We start from the raw sequence: 21,403 nt of genomic DNA, 5'->3' as shown, positions 1-21,403 counted from the left end.
CAAGAAAAAAACCCATGACGCATGAAACCAAAAGAAGCTGGTTATACTTGTTGCATAAAGCAGTTATCATTAGCAGACTTCAAACTTCCTATAAATTTTTAAGACTCAATTTTCAATATGATTTATCACAAACTTTTGAAACACAAGATAAAAAGAGTGAAGATGGATACAAATTCACAGATTCTGTAACTAATTATGAAATCAAATTTACATCTGATATTAGTGAAATTATAGAGTTTTATAATTACAATCACACAGATATTTCAACATTTGGTGCTTATCTTGAGTCGGATCTTAATGAAATTTTTGACATTAACAAGCAAATATCAATAAATTACCGAAGATGACTAAATATATATTTATCAACTACTGAGTCGATTTAAAAGTTATAGATTTAAACCAAACACGTGAATCAAATCTTTGAATTTGTTAAAACTGTTAATTTGTAGTGTGAAGTAGGATTATAATTTTGTGCGTTGTTTTCTAATTATTTCTTAATTTTGTAAAAACACTGATTAAATTTTTCAAGAGAAAATTCGAAACATAAATTTTTTGACATATTATTATTATTATTTTATTATACAATTCAATTCAATTACATTGATCAAAAATCTTAAAAATGTATTTATACATACTATTGATAGTAATACTTATAATACTACTAGCATATGGAGTAATCATCTTGTTTTCACATAGACCAAGATTACCAATTGAAAGTGAATCAACATACAAAACAAATGATCAACTTAACAAATCGTATCAATTATCTTCAAGACTTTCATCTACAAGCTCAACATCAAATCCAAAATATAAAGTTAGCGTTGTGATACCGTGTTATAATGAAACAAAAAGATTGGGGAAAATGTTGGATGAATCAATTGAATATCTTGAAAAATATCATCATAATGATTATGAAATTCTAATTGTTGATGATGGATCATCTGATGGAACTAGTAAATATGCAATTAAATTGGCAAATCAACACAACTTGGAACCACATATCATGAAAGTAATTCAATTGGCTAAAAATAGAGGTAAAGGTGGAGCAGTAACTCATGGTATTTTACATTCACAAGGTAAATACTCTTTATTTGCAGATGCAGATGGAGCAACTCAATTCTCAGATATTTCAAAATTATTAGAATTTTTGGAGTCTACAAATTCAAATGAAGCAGCTATAGCAATTGGATCAAGAGCACATATGGTAAATACAGATGCAGTTGTGAAAAGATCAATGATTAGAAATTTCTTAATGTATGGATTACACACATTAGTTTACATATTTGGTATTAGAAAGATTCAAGATACTCAATGTGGTTTTAAAATGTTCAATACAAAAGCTATAAAGGGAATATTTCCTCATATGCATACAGAAAGATGGATTTTTGATGTTGAAGTATTATTATTAGGAGAGTTACAAAATATGAAAATGAAAGAAGTAGCAGTAAATTGGCAAGAAATTGATGGATCAAAGATTGATATTGCAAGAGATTCAATTGAAATGGCTATTGATTTAGTTGTTACAAGATTAGCTTATTTATTTGGTATTTATAAATTAGATGAATGTGGAAGAATTGATAAAAAGAATCAATAAAAAAATTTTTAAAATGATAGACAATATTTTATATAACAAAATTTATAGACTTTTTGAAAATAATGATTTGGATTTTCCATCTATTCAAATAGTATTCGATATTGTACAAATAATTTATAAAGCCGCACTCTTATTAATTGTACTTAATTTTCAAATAACCGATTAATAAAATATTTGAAATATTATTTTAATAATTGTAGGTGCAAATTCAATTAAATTACTACATAAACAACAACTAGACGTCATAGACGTATCTATTTATATACCCAAAACCAAACTAGAATTTCAATCAAAAATCGAGATTATACATCATGTACGCTGAACTACCGTTTGAAGAATTAAATGTTAAACCAGATAATAGAAGAGTAGCATATTTCTATGATCAAGATGTAGGAAATTACTTTTATGGTACAGGACATTGTATGAAACCACATAGGATAAGAATGACTCACTCTTTAATAATGAATTATGAATTAAATAAAAAAATGGAGATATATAGAGCTCAACCAGCCACAAATTTAGAATTAACCCAATTTCATTCAGATGAATATATCGATTTCATAGATAGAGTTACACCAGATAATTTACATTTATTCCCTCGTGAAGCACAAATTTTCAATGTTGGAGAAGACTGTCCAGTGTTTGATGGGTTAAATGAATTTTGTAAAATATCATGTGGTGGTTCAATGGAAGGAGCTGCAAGATTAAATAATGGGAATGCAGATATTGTTATAAATTATGCTGGTGGTCTACATCACGCTAAAAAATCAGAAGCTTCTGGGTTTTGTTATACAAATGATATTGTTTTGGCTATTATAGAACTATTAAGAAAACATCCAAGAGTATTATATATAGATACTGATGTTCATCATGGAGATGGGGTTGAAGAAGCATTTTATACAAATGATAGAGTTATGACTTGTTCATTTCATAAATTTGGTGAATTTTTCCCAGGTACCGGTAACGTTGGTGATATAGGTATAGGAAAAGGAAAATATCACTCAGTTAATATACCTTTAAGAGATGGAATTGATGATGCTTCTTATAAATCTATATTTGAACCAATAATAAGTAAAATAGTTGAATGGTATCAACCATCAGCTATTGTTTTACAATGTGGTGGAGATTCCCTAAGTGGAGATAGATTAGGACCTTTTAATCTTTCAATGAGGGGTCATGCAAATTGTGTTAGTTTTGTAAGATCTTTGGGCTTACCAATGATGGTATTAGGTGGTGGTGGATATACAATACGAAATGTTGCTAGAACTTGGGCTTTTGAAACAGGTATATGTAATGGAGTTATACTACCTAAGGAACTTCCATATAATGGATATTATGAATATTATGCTCCGACATATGAACTAGATGTAAGATCTTCAAATATGAACAATGCCAATTCAAAAGAATATTTAAATAAATTATTAACACAAGTTATTAGTAATTTAGATCACACAAAACATGCACCATCAGTACAAATGCAAGAAGTTCCACTAGATATGGAAGATTTAGGTGATATTGATGAAGATTTGCCAGAAGTAATAGATACAAAAGGTGGATCACAAACGCAAGAAGATAAAAGAGTTGAAAATAAACTGGAATTTTATAATGATGACACAAAAGATTTAGGAGAAAAAAATATAACAGAAGTTGAAATGGAAGATGCAACAATTGAAGAAGAACCAAAAGTTACTGAAGAAGAACTAAAAGAAATTCAACAATTGAATGAGGTAGTATAAAATTGTATTATAATTAAAATAAAAGTTATTGTATTTTCATTTGTTCAAAAGTTCATTGTAGGTACTGCGTAAATCTTTTATAATTGTGAAGAGAATTCAACAATAAAAATGATAAGACCAAACTCAGTTGCACCAACAAAACTCGACACTCACGGTCTGAACAGTTTACGTGAACTTTGTAACAATTCGGTTGACAATTGAGAAATTAAGAGTAGAAAGATTTAGTAGTTTTTTTCTGTTCTCACCTCAAAAAGCTGTTTGAACTATTTAAAAGAATTGGTGTACTTAAGTGGTTTGAAACTAATTGTAACTAGTATCGACAATTATTGCTGAAACACAAAACCTATTTCAATATGTTTCCGTTAAATATTCTAGATTTTTTATACACGATCTTTTAAACTTCAATACACATGATTTTACATGAAAAATATACTTTAGTTTCCTCTTCTTTATGTTTATTTTTCATACTATTAAGCTAACAAAAGTTGAATATCTCGCGTAGGTAATATATAAAGTAAAGGTTCAAAATTAAATCAAGTTTTCTATCGCATATTCATGGTTAGTCACTATAAATTAGTATTGTAAGCATGACACAGATTAATTTAGTTTCTTCATTGGTGAGCTGCTCAAAAACAATTTAGTTGAATGTTGAACCGGGCTAAAAATTTTAAAGTCTTTAGTAAATATTAAACTTTTTTAGTAGAGTGAATTTTTTTCTTCTTATTTAAATAACTGTATATAATTATAATTATATATAATTCGTAAATATTTTTTAATTATATGCATAACCTGTATATTATATTAGTAATTACAAATATGTACTGCACAATAACTTAAATTTTTTATAAAACAAGAAAAAAGAAAAATTAATAAATTTAAAACACGAATTAAAAACAAAATTGGACCCAATCAAGTTAATATATTTCCTAATTTATGTAAATTTATGTATAACTTAAATTAAACTATTGATTCTTTACAATTTTTGACTTTAAGATTTTAAGAACTTTTAAACATTTAGTCTATATTCGAAAAATGTATTCTAAAAATTAAACGAATTTCTATCAAAACAATAGCTGTCTTATGTAGTCACAAGAGTTACATGTATATTCAAATACAAATATGGCTGAAAATTTTAATATAATCAATATTTAAATTAATCATTCAATAATTAAAATTTTCGTGTTTGACCACTTTATGATCTTACGAGAGTATTCTCGACATCAATAAACATCAATCATAAGGTCTAGACTCTTTGATTTCGAATAATAATTTATTATAATTGTATGAACTCTCCTAAAAGTTACGCTAAATACCAAATTAAGCTTATTTTAAATATTTTAACTTTTAAAAATTTTGTTACAAATTAAAATAATAATTTATTTTAATAATTTTTTAAACTTTTTATTGCAAAAGTAAACAAAAAATCAGTTATCATTATTACTTTAAAATCAAATGCAATTCCTAATTAAAAGAAAAGTGTCAAAAATTTTTTTTGATACCTATATTCATTTATCAATTACATTAGAATTCATTAACTAATCCATTCATTCAACAATTATATGAAAGATTTTCTATAAAAACAAATAAATAGATCATCTATTACAAACTACACTCATTTAAGATATCCTATTTAAAAATATCAACAATATAACTATCTAAATTAAACTAACCCTAGTCTTTCATTAAATTTTTTATACTTTTATAATTTATCTTCAAATTTTACAAATCTATTAGTTTTTTATACATTCATTTCCAATTACCACTTAACTAAAAAAGACTAATAATGCTATTTTCAAAATTCATTTTATCAGCTATTTTATCAGCTACTTTAATTAAATCTGAAGATATTGATACCACTGTTACTACAACAGTCACAATTACTAAAACTTTATATACACCAGAAGAAAGTGCAAGTTTAGAAGCTGAACGTTTAGCATCAATTGCAGCAGTTGAAGCTGCATCGATTGCATCAGTTGAAGCTGCATCAATTTCATCTGTTCAAGCAGTTCAATCATTAGTTGACGAATATTATTCGTCATTAGCTTTAGAATCCAAAGTGTTAGCTGCTGCAAAAGCAACTGAAGCTCCAGAACAAAACAAAAATGCAGGTTATAATAATTCTACCATTACTGCTGAATCAGAATATGAATCATTAACAACTGAAGAATTAGAAATTGATACTGAAGTTGAAGAAGATGTTGTTTTTGAAACAATATCAGAACTTATTACAGTTTCAGTTGAAACAAGTGAAGATGGAGCTTATGTACATGGTGTTAGTGTTGCTGCTGGTTTATTGGCTTTAGTTGCAGCTTTATTATAAGAGAGTTGAACAAAGCTATAAAAATAACCATTCTTTTCTATACTTTATATGATTCCCGTTACTTCTCCTTGATTTTGTATTATTATTCTGAATAAAAAAATATATAAAGTTTTATTAAATTACTTACAAATTTATTGTTCTTTATTTTAAATGTTCATGCTCTTCTACCTTGAAAGTCTTTCATTACTTTATCTTTTTCTAGTATAAAATATTCCATTGCATTTAATCCATTTGGGATCTTTGGTGGTACAGCAGGTTTAGCATTTTCATCTTCATCATCACTGTCATCATAAATATTGAATGATCTACCTCTAACCATGGGATTGGTAGTAGATGCTTTTTGGAAAACACTTGGACTAAATTTACCATTACCAATATATCCTGTTTTATTAGTTCTCATATCAATTTTTAAATCATCTTTTGTTATACCACCGTTTTCAAATCTCATTTTTCTATTAAAGTGTTCACTTGGTGTTGGTGCATAATATTGTGGATCAATTTCATCATTTTCTTTCTTGGTTTTTATTTCAGGACTTCTTGATCCATTTTTGGCATTGTAAGTTAATGACTTTACCGGTTCGTCTAGAAGATATACTTTGGTGGGTAAATGACTGTTTTGAAAATCATCTTCATCATCTACACCTATTGAATCTGCTGAAAATGGAATTGCTGTGCTATTTTTAAAATCAATTTTAGACATTGATATGGAGGATGTTGGTGGTTTTCTTCTTGGTGGTGAAGGTAATGGTTTTTGATGATTTTGTGGTACTGATTTTGAAGGTGGTGATAAATGGGTTTGTGAATGAGTTGGAGATTGATGTTGTGGTGGAGTTGGTGGAGAGACAAATCGTATATCCTCGTCGTCTTCATTATCATTAGTTTTCCCATATCCAATTTGACTTCTTGAAATTTCTTGCTCTAAATCATCTATGTCATTTGAACCATATGCACTTATTGGTGATATATCTCTTTTATAACCATTTGAAATATCATTTTTAAAATTGTTTCCCCAAATAGGTTGTTTAGATTGGAATTTATCTTTGAATTTTGAAATTGAAAATTTTGCTTTATATTTATTGGGGCTTTTCAGATTATCTCTATTTGGTATTTGTACAAATACTTCATTTGAGGAAGGTTCATGACTTGAATTACTATTTGATTCCATTGAATTTGTAAAATATTGACTGGTTTTCAGAAAAATTGAAGATTTTTTACTTGAATTTGAATTACCCAGTGATACAAAAACATCTTGAATTGCATTATGATCTATTTTGGATGGTGACGAGGATAATTGTGAATGGTAATCTTCATATGAGTGACTAGTTGTATATTCAAACTCTTCATTGGGATGAATTTTGGGGGGTAAAACCGGTGCACTTGGGTAAAATGTCATTTCTAAATATAGCATTCCAGCTCTTTTCTCATTATAAGTTAAATCATACCATTTATCATAAATATATTTCCCCTTCTGTTCATTTGATGGTTGAGTGAAAACAACTGATGCGTCAATTTCACAACTCCCAATGGGTGTCGGATCATTTTTGGTCTCATCTAATAAATCCACTTTTAGTATAGGTTTTCTATCTCTAGTTAAATCAAATCTAATTTCATGAGTCCATTCTGGAGTTTGTCCTGCTCTAAAATCTGATTTTGTCTTTTTAGCAGTTGTACCAAGCCTTATTACAACATACGGTGATTGTTTATCTAATTTCCTTCTATTAGGTAAATGTTTGGCTCGCACTATCATTATAACTAAAGTACCATCTGCTGAATCAGGATATATGCTGGTTGATGTATTGTCTATCATACTATTTGTAAAATTGGAGTTGGTTTGAAATGTTGAAGATATTGTAGATGGAGCTATTGATGATGGCATGTTAAAAATGGGTAGTAATAGTATTGGTAAAATGTTATATTATAATATTAATGAAGGACATCTACAGATTTTAAGTTCATAAATAAATCACTTGCATACATATTTCATAATTTAATCATTTATTATATGAGCATTGCCTAATTGATTGGTAGTATATATATTTTTTGTTTACTTTTTAACCCGATTTGGATTTCAATTTTTTGGTCTTGACATAAAATGATAAAAATTGAAAATTAGAATTTGAATTGACAAGCTTGTAAAATATTGACACTTACTTTAATTATTTGTGTGAGTGGTGTTCTTTATTTAATTACTTTAAAGTATCTTTGCCAGCAGCTTTCATGAAACACCGTTTTTTATAAAAATTGTGGAGCAAATTATTCCGAAAAACAATCAATTCACAAACGAATGAATTGAAAACCAAATTACCTTAAACCTTTAAAGTTCCAAGAAGCTCCAGATTAGTTCCGAATTCAAATTAACGCCCATAGTATAAATAAATTGGATGTCAAGACTGATGATGAAGAATTCTTTAAGTAAAATATTTTGGTAGCGTAATTTCATGCTATCGTCAGCTCGACTCATATTTGAATCTTTACGGTTGAGTTCTCGCCCCATACATAGGTCGATGCTGCATCAACCCACCGCAAAGATTCCGTTATAATAAATTTCTTCTATGTAAACAAAGTAAATTAAATTTAAAATTCTCTTCTCTCTTACAATAAAAAATAAATTTTCAAAGCACAAAATCATATTATTTTATTGTTACTTTCATTTAAACACATCACATATGATATAACATATACATTATATAATTAATTCTTTTCATATTCACAATGTCATTCAGAGGAGGAGGCAATAAAGGAAATGGTAGAGTCCTACTACCGTTTGGGTTAGACTATGCAGATGTTGCCTCATCAGGACAAATTACAGAAAAACCACAATATATATTACCAGTTAATGGTAAACCATCAGAAATTGAAATATTAGCAGCAAAACATTCAATAAATTTTAATAAATTAGTATCAGATGGTCCATTTTATACAGGTAAATTGGATCAAAATCAAATCAATAAAAAAGACGGAGACGAAGACGAACCAAAACTACAATCTACAACTACAAGTAATTCAAAACAAATACTAAATAATACAAGTGAAGATGGTATTGAAAGATATAGTGATAGATATAAAAAAGTACAAAAAATTGGTAGAACAATCCAAGAACATCCTTATCAATTACAATTTTTCCCAGAAGAATTATATTCAGTAATGGGGATATCAAATAAAAATAAAAATAAATATTTATCATTATCAAAATTTTCATCAAATGGAGGATTAAAAGAATATTTAAGTGAATCAAAACAAGAAGATCTAGATTCTGAAGCAAAAGCTCAAGCTATAAAAGATCAATTTTTAAATAAATTAAATAATGAAGTTGATAATAAATTGAAAGAAGATGGTGAAGATTTACCAAGTGAAGAAGAAGAAGAAGTTGATGAAGAATTTGAAGATGAAGAAGATGATGACTATAATGCAGAACAATATTTTAGTGGTGGAGAAGATGATGGACCAGAAGAAGGTGGAGATGATGAACCTGAAATGTAGAAATAAAAATAATTTAGTTAATTGGAAAAAATATATATTACAAATATTTTATATGTTGAAGAAAGTTTTACTACTTTAATATTAATTTAATCTATATATCAAATGTAAAACTTACTAATGCATTTCTACCTCCTGGTAATTTATTAAACCATCTACCAAATTTATGTTCTTTACTTAATAAAACAAAAATTTTTAATTTTTTTAATTCTGATATTTCAACACTATCAATTTTAACAACAAATCCTTTTAAATTTTCAATTTCTCCAATTAAATTAAATGATCTTAAAGTTTCATCTAATTTCCAAATTTTAACTGTTCCTCCAAATGATCCACTTAAAAAAATATTACTATATGCTGGTGCATGTATTGCTGTAATCCAATATGGTTGAGGTTCTGGAATTTGTTGAGTTGCTAAATCTATTGATGTTTCAGCACTTGCTTCTTGTGGTTTAAATTGTGGTTGTAATCCATGAGATAATCTTTTAGTTGTTTGAGCTTTCTTTTTAGCTAATGACCATAATGCTATATTTCCATTATCTGAACCTGTTACAAAATGAGATTCATCAATCATACTTACTACATCTATTGATCCTTCATTATGAAATGGTTCATTATTATTGTTTTTGTTTTTGTTGTCGTTATCATTATTATCATTAATTTGTTTTGATTTTTGTTGTTGTTGATTTTTTGGATGTTTCTTTTCTATTGAATCACCACCTCTAAATGTTAATCTTGTTTCTTCTGCAACTTTCCAAAACATTGCAGTTTTATCTCTACTTCCCACAGATACACAAGTTTCTCTTGCCAATGATGAAATATCAGTTATATTATCTTGATGTCCATATAATACTTCCAATTGAGTAAATTGATTTATTGAAAAAGTTCGAATTCTCAAATCTGAACATGCTGCAAATAATTGATCACTATTTCTTTTAAAAGTTATTGAATTTACTGAAGATCTTGTTTCTAATACTTTTAAACATACTAAATTTTCACTTGACCATATAATTAATCTTGAATCTGATCCACCCGTCACTATATATTTCCCATCTGGTGATGCTGCTATGCAATTTATTTGTTCCCAATGATGATTTAATTTTTGTTGTGATGTATTTAAATTAAAAAATTTAGGACCTCCTTTTGTATGTTTTATTCTTGTTGGTTTTTTATTTATATTTTTACTAGTGGTACTTATATCCCATTTTATTATTTCAATATCTTTAGAAACTGTATATAGATAAGGATAATATATACACATATTTGTTAAATTTTTTGATCCAATTCTTGTTGTAATTAATTTAATATGATTATTATCATTATCATCTAATTGTTGTGCAATTTTATCACCCCAAAATTTATATACATGACCTTTAGTTTCTGCAACATCAATTTGTAATCTTCTTGATAAAATTTCATCATCTAAATCTTGTGCATCAAATTCTTCATTTTGAATTTCTTCATTTTTTAAATTTTCAAGATATTGTTTTGCTAATCTTCTTCTCTTATCTGTTGCTGTTTCATTTTCAAATTCTTCATCTGATGATAAATCTTCATCTTGTCTTCCTTCAGGCTGATTATTTAGTATATCATCATCTTCTATATCACTATCACTTGATATTTCTTCATCTTGTTGTATATTATGATTTGATCTTGATGATATTTGTGGTGTTGATGACCTTGATCTCTTATTGGTGGTTGTTGATGTATTTCTATTACGTTTTCTTTTCTTTGATGGATCAGATAAAAATGGATCACCTGCCATTATCTTGTAACTAGATGTAATATATTTTAATTTGATTTAAAATACAACCTTTACTTCAATATTAATTAATTTTTCAAATCTAAAGTAATAGAGAGATGGCATCTAGAAAAAAATATATATTTTTATTAGTTAGTGCTAAAAATTCACGCGCGTATTTTACAATGATTTATAATTTTATTAAATATTATGGGTCTGTTTATTAATTAACTAATTTATTTTGAACAATTCAATCTTCTAATAAATCTTCAATATCATGATCTTCTTGTGCATTATAAGCAGTTTGATGTCTTTGTCTTGTTTCAGTAGCGATTTGTTCTAATACAGCTTCAGTGATTTTAACATTTTTTCTAGTCTTTTTACCCCAACCAAATTCATTAGCTTCTTTTTCTAAATTTTCAGCAATTTCTTCTTGAGCTTTTGCTTCTTTTGCAGGTTTTTCTAATTTTTCTTGTTCATCTTGTTTTAATTGATTTTCATTTTGCTTTTTGGAAGCCCATTGTGAATAATACTTTCTGAAAATTAAATATGCACATATTACTATTGTTAATCTAAAATATTTCTGAAATGTATCTTTATCTACGTATTCATATATTTTTTCAAATGCCATTGTATTATATATTAGGGAGCGAGTTGTCAGTGGTATTGATTATAAGTATTATTGGAGTTGTTGTTTGGATTAAAACTACTAAAAATTGAGTGAAAAAAAATAAATAATTTTGTTTGATCGGAGTTTTAGACTCGGCTTTATAATTTTTTTTTAGTACAACAACTTTTAATATCAAAAATTCAATTTTATACAATTTTTACTTACAATTCTTCATTCATATCTTCATCTTCATCCATATCGTCAAATGGATTTAATTCGGGGAAATCGCCTATCTCAACTTGTTTTGGTTTGACAAAACTACCATGTTTTGGCTTACATATAAAAATTTGTATACCATCAATATCACCATTATTTTTACCAACTGGTTCATCAAATTCTATACCAACCCAATCATTTTTACCTTTATCTAAATCTTCAATCTTACCAACAAATTTTACTAAACCTCTTCTTTCACCTTCTATATTTATAATTCTACATCTTAATCCAACTTTAATTTTTTGTAATTGTTCTTGATTTTCGTGATTAATTTTATTTTGCATAATTTCATAATCAGGATCGAATCTGCCTAATTTTTGTTGTTGTTTCCATGATAATACAGTATTTGATCTTTTTTGATATTCTTCCTCTGATAATTTAAATTCTTCTTGTTCTTGATTTTTTTGATTTTGTATTGATGGTGATATAGTTGAGCTTATTTGATTTGTTGTTGAATTTGGATCTAAATCTATTATATGTAATCTACTATAATTTTTTATATTTAGGTTTGATAATAGCGTATCTTCTTCTTGTTCATTTGGTTGTGACTCTATTTTTATAAATTCATTTGAATATTTATTTGGAAAATATTGAATTAATTGATTTTTTGGTTCAATTCCTGTTATTTGTTCTAATTTTAATTTTAAATATTTTAAATTCCATTGTGGTGATATTCTTCTTTCTGATGATGTTAAATCTGATGTTATGAAAATATTTAAATCACTCATTATTATGGTGAATGATTTTTTATTTATTTGTGATTGTATACATTTTGACGTGTTTTGAAATATTTTAATTTATTTTTTAAGAGAGAGAGAAAAAGGTAATTAATACTGTTCTTAATTTGATGTGTTCAACTTATCACCACGAATGAGCTCTATAATTGATGACAATACCAGTAGAGTTCTTCCTCACTCGCAAACGACTCAATGAATTTATAATTCGTAAACTTAGAGAGTTTGAAAAATTAAAACATTAGAGATAATCATTGCATTTGACTTGTCATCATTTGCTAAGTGAACAGGTACCTCTTAGTAAATAATCTCATCTTAAGTTCTCGTCATGAATCAGAGTAAAGAGTTACTTTGATTAGCTTCCATAATCCGCATTTTTTCAAAAGTATCTACTAGACTTTTAATTTAAGTAATTTGCATTAGCCACATGATAAATACAATTGTATAGTACTTCTTATTCTATTCCATTTGTTACCAAAAAGTATTCTTAATCTACAAGTTCTCTTCACTAGTATAATTCAATCAAAATGAATAGTCTTGAGGTTTCTTTATTCATTAGCTAGAGAGTGTGTTTCATTTTAAACTGATTGCTCTATATTATGTAATAATTTGATAAATTACCCCTTTTATAGTGAGTAGTATTAAGATAGATTAATTATATTCAGGGTGATTTAGTATAAACTATATTAATTAATTGGGTAAATTTATTTTAATAGTGCAATTTAAAATAAAATTGAGGGGGGAGAAGAAGAAAGTGGGTTAAGTATATTTTAAATCAACTTAATCTCGTTATTATTTATTTAATTACAATTCATTCGATTTGATAATAAATATATTCACGGATCTAACTCTATTAAAGTCAATTAATTAACTAATAAAACATATTTATTCATTATACTTCTCTCAATATTGAAAATTAAATTGACATTTTATCACAAAATAGAAAATTTAGAGGTACAATTATATTTTTATTTTTATTATTTTGAAAAATATAACTTCAACAATTTATACAATTTAATTAAACTGAGAAATATTTATTTAAACTATACTTATTCTTTCTACTTACAACCAATTGAGTACTCATAAATTGAATCAATTGATCCATAATGTCAGATTATAAAGTAGAAACAATTGAAACAAAACCATTTCAAGATCAAAAACCTGGTACTTCTGGATTAAGAAAAAAAGTAACTGTTTTCAAACAAGATCATTATACTGAAAATTTCATTCAATCTATATTAGATGCTATTCCTGAAGGAGCAGAAAATTCAACCTTAGTAATTGGAGGGGATGGTAGATATTATAATGATCATGTTATTCAATTAATTATTGAAATTGCTGCAGCAAATAAAGTTAAAAAAATAATTGTTGGAGAAAATGGTATATTATCAACACCTGCTACTTCTCATATTATTAGAATTTTAAAAGCAACTGGTGGTATTATATTAACTGCAAGTCATAATCCTGGTGGACCAAAAAATGATTTAGGTATAAAATATAATTTAGGTAATGGAGGTCCTGCTCCAGAATCAATTACAAATAAAATTTATGAAATTTCTAAAACATTAACTAATTATAAAATTATTAAATTACCAAAAGTTGATATTTCTAAAGTTGGTGAACAAAAAATTGGACCAATTGAAGTTGATGTAATTGATTCAACTAAAGATTATGTTGAAATGTTAAAAGATATTTTTGATTTTAAATTAATTAAATCTTTTATTGATAAAGAAACTAAAAACGGTTTTAAAGTATTATTTGATGCATTAAATGGTGTTACAGGACCTTATGGTTATAAAATTTTTGTTGAAGAATTGGGATTACCAGAATCTTCTATACAAAATTTTAAACCTTTAGAAGATTTTGGTGGCTTACATCCTGATCCAAATTTAACTTATGCTTCTACATTAGTTGAAAGAGTTGATAAAGAAAATATTGCATTTGGTGCTGCATCAGATGGTGATGGTGATAGAAATATGATTTATGGTGCTGGTACATTTGTTTCACCAGGTGATTCAGTTGCTATTATTTCAGAATATGCTGATTCAATTCCTTATTTTAAAAAGGGAATTTATGGATTAGCAAGATCAATGCCAACTTCAGGTGCAATTGATTTAGTTGCAAAAGATAAAGGATTACATTGTTATGAAGTACCAACTGGTTGGAAATTTTTCTGTTCATTATTTGATAATAATAAATTAAGTATATGTGGAGAAGAAAGTTTTGGTACTGGATCAAATCATATAAGAGAAAAAGATGGTTTATGGGCTATTGTTGCATGGTTAAATGTATTAGCTGAATATAATTTACAAAATCCAGAAAGTGAAACATCTATTGAAATTGTTCAAAATAAATTTTGGGAAAAATATGGTAGAACTTTTTTTACCAGATACGATTATGAAAATGTTTCAAGTGAAGGTGCAAATGATTTAGTTAAATTATTAACTAAAATAGTTGATGAATCCAAACCAGGTGATGAATTAAAACCAGGTTATATTATAAAAGAAGCAGGTAATTTTTCATATACTGATTTAGATGGTTCAGTATCATCAAATCAAGGATTATTTATAAAATTTGAAAATGGTTTAAGATTTATTGTTAGATTATCAGGTACTGGTTCATCAGGAGCAACAGTAAGATTATATTTAGAAAAACATTCAAATGATAAATCAATTTATCAAACAAAAGTTGATGAATTTTTCAAAAAGGATATTGAATTTGTATTGAATTTATTAAAATTTAAAGAATATTTGGGTAAAGAAGAACCAGATGTTAAAACTTAAGTTTGTTGAGTTGAGTATTTGCATTTTTAATTTTATTTTTATTCATTCCGTATATACATTAATTATTCAAAAAAATAAAAAATATTGACTGTTCTTTATACATTTGTTTAATAACCTCTTCTTCTTGCATCATTAACTTGAGCCAATAAGTCTTTAAAACCAGAAGAAAATTTTCTTCTCCACCATTCTCTTTTCAATTGTTTCTTATATTTTGCAGGTCTAATATATCTTGATTGAATTTTTTGTAAATATCTTATTTTATTTTCATTATTTAATCTTTTGATTTGTACAAAAGTTCTTGATAAATTATTATAATTTACATCTATTGATCTTCCAGCATTAGTTCCAAATTCTTTTATTCCCTTTGCAACTTCTCTTGGAGTTTGTTGTCTATTTGTTTCAAATCCAAATCTTTCTGTTATTGAATCTTTAAAAGATAATTCAGGTATTGAATTTTTTAATAAATCATCTATATTTATTTTGGTATCTTTTGATTGTTGGGATTGTTGTGATTGTGGTTGTTGTGTTGGTGGAAAAGTTGAATTGAATCTAATTAGACTTGATCTTAAAGGTATTATATTGGGTATTATAGCTTGTCTCTGTATTAATCTAAACATATTTGTGGTTGTTGTATCTAAGATTGATTCTACAAATATGGTGGTTATAAAATTAATTTGAAAAAAAAAATTTCAAAATTGAAAAAATAAAAAAAAAATAAAAAGTAACACAAAAATTCACTTTCTATAATAAGCGGAATTTCAATATATTATTAACAATTCAAGCGGTCAAAGTCTAAGTACTCAATTCACTTATAGTTCTTATCTATTCTCATGATATAACATGTCACAGCAACTAAATACACCAGCTTCTAATGTTTCAATATATCTAAATTCAGTTTGTCCTGGCTATTCAGAATTAAATGATAACACATACTATAAATTACAAAATATACCCCAATATATAAAAGAAATATCATGGCCAATATCGAATGGTAAAACTATTAAGAAATTACATTTGGATCATAACTACTTAAACATCGCAAGACCTCCAATGGGACCATTCGAATCAACAACTTATGTTTCATTACCACGTCATGTAGTTCATAATTTTAATGATATAATAAAACTGATTGAAAAAGCTCAAGAAGGTAATATGCATATTGGAGCTAATGTAAATCCATTAACTCAAGATCCTTTTAGAAATCCAAATTTAAACCCGGGATCTATTACTACCATCATTGATATAAATCAAAGAAAATTTCAATCAAAAAATCCATTTAATAAATTATCAAATAATTTGAATAAGTTATTCTTGAAAAATGATGAGAATTACTTGAACCTACAAGATGAATCTAAAATATTGGATTACAATGCAGAAGGTTTAAATGCAAGTGACAAGTTATTAATATCTTCAAATGTAAATGTGCTAAATATTTTTGGATTATCTGAAACTTCAAAATTTGAACAAACTATAGAAAAGAAAACTGAAAATTTCACCAAAATAATAGAAAAACCATTGCTAAGAATCAAATTTGATGAATCTTCAATCATAACATCTTTAATTGCATTTACACTACATGAAGAACCAATAATTGTTTTAGGTTTTCATTCCGGTATTATTACAATAATTAAACCAAAAACTTTAAAATTGAGAAATTTCACATTTAATTCTAATATACTAGAAGAATCATTAGAAATAATTGGAGTTTCTTCATTGCATGTTATAAATCATAATATTTACGATTACTTAATAGTGGTAGGTTTTTCAAATGGTGAAGTTGCAATAATAAATCCAGAAGGTAAAGATTTAAACTATGAGAAAAGTATAAGTGGTAAAGATGAATATGTTACTTTTTTCAAAAAATTTGATCTAAGTCCATTTGCTACAGTATGTGATGATCAAGTAATTGGTCATTTTAAAATAAGTCATAAACCAATAACTTCAATTGCGTCAACTATGTTTATTGAAAAATCTAATCAGAATTCGGATTTACAACCATTAATAATAGCTTTTGCATCAGCTGATGGATTTGTGAAATTTATTGATTTAATGTTTACTTTAAATCTCAATGATTACAATAACAATAATAGTATTGTAACTGATATCGTATCAAATTATTTCAATAGTGGTATAAATGATTTAAAATTTAGTCCAGATTATAAATTTTTCAGTATTGTGGGGAAGGGAGATTTAATTGAAGTATTTAAAATGACTTATTACAATGCAAATGGATTATTAAAGAGACAACAAGGTAGATCAAGAAGTGGTACAATAAACAGTATAAATTCTTTTGAGAACCAAGAAATCAAATATCCACCAATTATAAAATCTATACAAATTGTATGTAGATTTAAAGGTCATACAAATATGGTAAAATCAATACAATTCCTCAAAGATAATGATGATTCTTCATCAATGTATAGATTAATAAGTTGTGGTAATGATGGTAAAATTTTTGTCTGGGAATTTGATTATAAATCAATTCCGAAAGTTAAAAAACCTCCACAATCATCTAATCATCATCAACATCATCATCAACATCATCTGAAACCAAGAGAAAGTAGAAGATCAATACACGAAAAGAAAAACAGTATACCCATAATAACTCATAGTCCAAGTCCATTACCACAAACAAGATCAATGCATAGAAGAAATAAATCTGAAGATCCAATTTTTAAAAATCCTTCATTAACTAATTTGTTAAATACAAAAAATATAAATTTAACTACTGTTTTACAAGATGATGAAAATAAACAAAGAGCAACACCAAATGCAAATCAAATTGACTTGGTGATATCTTTATACAAACAATTATTAGATATTAGAAATAAAAAAGATCCACAAAAGAAATATTCTCAATATGGTACAATTATATCACCAATAATTAATGATAAGTACGTACCTTCAATTGCAATACCTTTAGTTACAATTGATTTATCCACTTTAATACCAGATGGTAAAATTGATAATTTTGCGTTAGATAAATACTCATTTTGGTGTTTTTGTAAAAATGGTGATATATTTAAATATAATATATTTACATAAAAGTTAATATATATATTATAATTATTTATTTAAAGTTTAATCTAACTATATATTTAATTTTTAATGTTCCATTAATTTGATTGAAAATTTTCAAAGACATTCCCATCTAATCCAAATCCTAATTCTTCTTCTAATCTATAATAATCTTGTCCTAAAGAAGAATTATGAAAATCTATATCATTCATTAAATTTGGTTGATAATTATTTTCCAAGCTTTGATATGAAAAATCATTCAATTCTTGTGGTTTAGGATAATCTTCTTCTCTTTGATTATCTATTCTTGATGTTATATCAATCATTTCTTTATTTTGTTGTTGTTGTTGTTGTTGATGATGTTTTTCTAGTGTTTCTTTTTCTTGTCTTTGACGTTGTTGTATCTGTATTTGTAATTGAATTTGTTGTTGTTCTTCTATTGGTTTTCTTACGAACTCTCGAAAATTTTTAACTTCTTCAATAATTAATTGTTTCATTTCATTAAATTCTTCAAACATTTCAAAAGTTTTAAAATCAAATTTAACTTGACATTCTGGTTCATCTCTTGGATCATGCCATACTTCTAAATATTTATGATTTAATGCTTCAGAAACACTTATTCTTTCATTTGGATCTAATGTTAACATTTTTTCTAATAAATCTAAAGCTAATGGATTTGCATTGGGAAATAAATTTTCAAAACTTATCTTTTTCATAAATGGTAATGATCTTACATAATTTTGAGCTCTTGTTGATCCAATTTTATTTAATGTTTCTTCAGATGGTGTTCCCAAAATTAATAAAATTTGATTTAATTGATCAACATAATCTTTACCTCTAAATATGGGTTTACCACCTAATAATTCTGCCAATATACAACCAACTGACCAAACATCAATTGCTTTTGTATAATTTGTAAAACTTAACATAATTTCAGGAGCTCTATACCATCTTGTTGCAACATATTCAGTCATAAATCCTTGATTTTGTTCAAAATCTTCAGAAAATCCTCTTGCTAAACCAAAATCACAAATTTTTAATTCACAATCTGCATTAACTAATAAATTCCCAGGTTTTAAATCTCTATGTAGTACATCAGCAGAATGAATATATTTTAATCCACATAAAATTTGATAAATAAATGATTGATAATGCAGATCAGTTAATGATTGACCAGATCTTATAATTTGATGCATATCACATTCCATTAATTCTTCATAAAGATAAATTTCATTAAATTCTCCACTTAAAGGATTTGGTATAATATCTAAATCATAAAGACATGTTATATTTTTATGACCTCTAAAAAATTGTAATAATTTAATTTCTCTTAATGCTCTTTTACATAGTATTTTTTTATTAAAAATATTTATAATTTTTTTAATTGCAACATATGATCCATCTGCAGATGATGATAAATTTGATGAATCATTATTATTATTGTTTGAATTATTACTAGAATTTGTATTTAAATTATTAAAATTTGAATTTGATCCATCATCATATTTTGCAGAACATACAATACCATAAGCTCCATGACCTAATTCTTTTATAATTTTAAATCTTCTATCTATTATAAATTCTTGATTATAAACTTTATTAACAGTTCTACCATAATATAATGATGTTTCTTCTTGACTCATGAAAAATTATGTATTATAAATTGAAAATTAAAAATAAAATATTAGGTGTTAATTGAATGAAATGACTATTAATGAATTAAATGCTATTCTATTATGATAACGATAAATAGTGAACTTGATCAAATTAGTTGTTGTAAATAAAAATTTGTTTGATATAATGATAAAAGTATGGTTGAGAATTAATGATGTAATTGATTAAGTTATTGCTAATTTAATTTGATTATTATTTTAACTTATGATAATTTAATAACTAATTCCAAAATATAATAATTTATTATATATTCAATATTTCATAAATGATGTATTTGATATATATATATTTATATATTAACCTTTTGAATTATTATTACTCTTCGAATAATGTATTAATGATTAAATAAAAATATTTATATATTTTCATAATAGTAATTGATTTTGTATTATTAAAATTTAAAAATAGAATTTTTTTATTTACTGATTCAAAACAAACAAAATAAAACGATCAACATTATAAGATTAGATTGATTTCATTCATTCGCTTATCAACAGATCTTAATCTAAAGCTCATGATTCAGATCTAATAAATTAAATTTAAATATAAAATCAATTTAGATATTTTTGAGACAAAACATAGTATTAGCTATAGTTATGTATCTATAAGTATTAGTATATATTTGATATAATTAAACTCATTTGTCTTAAATATTTTGCAATGTCATAAATTTAAATAATTTGTCAAATCATGAATTAATTTTCCAAAAATTACACAAACAAATTGTTCTATATGCATAATAAATAAATTTAATAAAATGTGAGATTTTAATTTCAATTAAATCTGAATTTTAATTGAATAATGCCGTGCCATGCTTTTTTTATTAAATTATTGATCTTCAATGAATTTTTTAACTCCTTTTAATTTGAATTTTAGTTTTAGTAATTTTTTTTAATTTACTTCTTCTTTATTATTATTATTATTATTATTATTATTAATATTTTTTTTTTTTTGTCAAGTGATCTAAATTTAGAATTTTAAATAAAATTTGAAAATAATTTTGCAGTCAAAAATACGTAACCCCCTCTAATAAATTAATTTTTAAACTAAAAGATTGTTTTAGTTAGTATGTTAATTAATCCGACGTATATAGGCTCTTCTTAAACCTGAAGACTAGTGTTATAGAGTTTCCACACACTATAAAAGATTTTTGAAGTTAATTATACCGAAAATTTGTTTTAATTAAATTATCACAATTATTTCTCATTTGAGCTAATAGATGTACCATTATCAACTAAGTAACGCTCACTTCCAAGTATTCATTAATAGATTCTGTACTTTTATTTAATACTGTTTGAAATAAATTAGCCACTGGCTAGAGAGTGTATAATTTATATTTTGGTTGCAATTACGTAAAATATAAATGTTTTCCAATTACGTATTTAAGGTTTGATGATGGAAAAGTGATGGTTATATACTTTAAGGTTTTTATACATTTAT

The 21,403-nt window shown here is 25.8% G+C and overlaps 12 protein-coding genes across 12 annotated transcripts; 6 read left to right on the top strand and 6 right to left on the bottom strand. All coding sequences in view use genetic code 12, as the record gives it.

Moving 5' to 3' along the window:
• Positions 1-14: 14 nt before the first annotated feature.
• Positions 15-1,594, top strand: ALG5 (dolichyl-phosphate beta-glucosyltransferase; the record flags this gene model as incomplete). Its single annotated transcript, XM_051764445.1, has 2 exons — positions 15-286; positions 697-1,594. The coding sequence occupies 2 exons, from the start codon at positions 15-17 to the stop codon at positions 1,592-1,594; spliced, it is 1,170 nt and encodes a 389-aa protein (XP_051617857.1).
• Positions 1,595-1,905: 311 nt separating this feature from the next.
• Positions 1,906-3,330, top strand: RPD3 (Rpd3p; the record flags this gene model as incomplete). Its single annotated transcript, XM_051764444.1, has 1 exon — positions 1,906-3,330. The coding sequence occupies one exon, from the start codon at positions 1,906-1,908 to the stop codon at positions 3,328-3,330; it is 1,425 nt and encodes a 474-aa protein (XP_051617856.1).
• A 1,783-nt stretch (positions 3,331-5,113) lies between these two features.
• PGA34 (Pga34p) lies at positions 5,114-5,650 on the top strand (the record flags this gene model as incomplete). The annotated part of the gene is made up of 1 exon (XM_051764443.1): positions 5,114-5,650. The coding sequence occupies one exon, from the start codon at positions 5,114-5,116 to the stop codon at positions 5,648-5,650; it is 537 nt and encodes a 178-aa protein (XP_051617855.1).
• A 154-nt stretch (positions 5,651-5,804) lies between these two features.
• Positions 5,805-7,526, bottom strand: INN1 (Inn1p; the record flags this gene model as incomplete). The annotated part of the gene is made up of 1 exon (XM_051764442.1): positions 5,805-7,526. The coding sequence occupies one exon, from the start codon at positions 7,524-7,526 to the stop codon at positions 5,805-5,807; it is 1,722 nt and encodes a 573-aa protein (XP_051617854.1).
• An 836-nt stretch (positions 7,527-8,362) lies between these two features.
• RPC31 (DNA-directed RNA polymerase III subunit) lies at positions 8,363-9,130 on the top strand (the record flags this gene model as incomplete). The annotated part of the gene is made up of 1 exon (XM_051764441.1): positions 8,363-9,130. The coding sequence occupies one exon, from the start codon at positions 8,363-8,365 to the stop codon at positions 9,128-9,130; it is 768 nt and encodes a 255-aa protein (XP_051617853.1).
• A 91-nt stretch (positions 9,131-9,221) lies between these two features.
• Positions 9,222-10,892, bottom strand: RRP9 (Rrp9p; the record flags this gene model as incomplete). The annotated part of the gene is made up of 1 exon (XM_051764440.1): positions 9,222-10,892. One exon carries the CDS (start codon positions 10,890-10,892, stop codon positions 9,222-9,224), a length of 1,671 nt encoding a protein of 556 aa, XP_051617852.1.
• A 226-nt stretch (positions 10,893-11,118) lies between these two features.
• Positions 11,119-11,499, bottom strand: KGF54_003809 (uncharacterized protein; the record flags this gene model as incomplete). The annotated part of the gene is made up of 1 exon (XM_051764438.1): positions 11,119-11,499. One exon carries the CDS (start codon positions 11,497-11,499, stop codon positions 11,119-11,121), a length of 381 nt encoding a protein of 126 aa, XP_051617851.1.
• A 200-nt stretch (positions 11,500-11,699) lies between these two features.
• KGF54_003808 (uncharacterized protein) lies at positions 11,700-12,482 on the bottom strand (the record flags this gene model as incomplete). The annotated part of the gene is made up of 1 exon (XM_051764437.1): positions 11,700-12,482. One exon carries the CDS (start codon positions 12,480-12,482, stop codon positions 11,700-11,702), a length of 783 nt encoding a protein of 260 aa, XP_051617850.1.
• A 1,112-nt stretch (positions 12,483-13,594) lies between these two features.
• Positions 13,595-15,271, top strand: PGM2 (phosphoglucomutase; the record flags this gene model as incomplete). Its single annotated transcript, XM_051764436.1, has 1 exon — positions 13,595-15,271. One exon carries the CDS (start codon positions 13,595-13,597, stop codon positions 15,269-15,271), a length of 1,677 nt encoding a protein of 558 aa, XP_051617849.1.
• Positions 15,272-15,378: 107 nt separating this feature from the next.
• KGF54_003806 (mitochondrial 37S ribosomal protein bS21m) lies at positions 15,379-15,888 on the bottom strand (the record flags this gene model as incomplete). Its single annotated transcript, XM_051764435.1, has 1 exon — positions 15,379-15,888. One exon carries the CDS (start codon positions 15,886-15,888, stop codon positions 15,379-15,381), a length of 510 nt encoding a protein of 169 aa, XP_051617848.1.
• Positions 15,889-16,111: 223 nt separating this feature from the next.
• Positions 16,112-18,316, top strand: KGF54_003805 (uncharacterized protein; the record flags this gene model as incomplete). Its single annotated transcript, XM_051764434.1, has 1 exon — positions 16,112-18,316. One exon carries the CDS (start codon positions 16,112-16,114, stop codon positions 18,314-18,316), a length of 2,205 nt encoding a protein of 734 aa, XP_051617847.1.
• A 71-nt stretch (positions 18,317-18,387) lies between these two features.
• Positions 18,388-19,932, bottom strand: MKC1 (mitogen-activated serine/threonine-protein kinase; the record flags this gene model as incomplete). The annotated part of the gene is made up of 1 exon (XM_051764433.1): positions 18,388-19,932. The coding sequence occupies one exon, from the start codon at positions 19,930-19,932 to the stop codon at positions 18,388-18,390; it is 1,545 nt and encodes a 514-aa protein (XP_051617846.1).
• Positions 19,933-21,403: the final 1,471 nt, after the last annotated feature.

This window comes from Candida jiufengensis (genome assembly GCF_024610255.1).
Source record: "Candida jiufengensis strain CBS 10846 chromosome Unknown scaffold1, whole genome shotgun sequence".
Lineage (NCBI taxonomy): Eukaryota > Fungi > Ascomycota > Pichiomycetes > Serinales > Debaryomycetaceae > Lodderomyces > Lodderomyces jiufengensis.
Note: the sequence above shows the minus strand (reverse complement) of the source record. Positions and strands in the feature narration are given on the sequence as shown.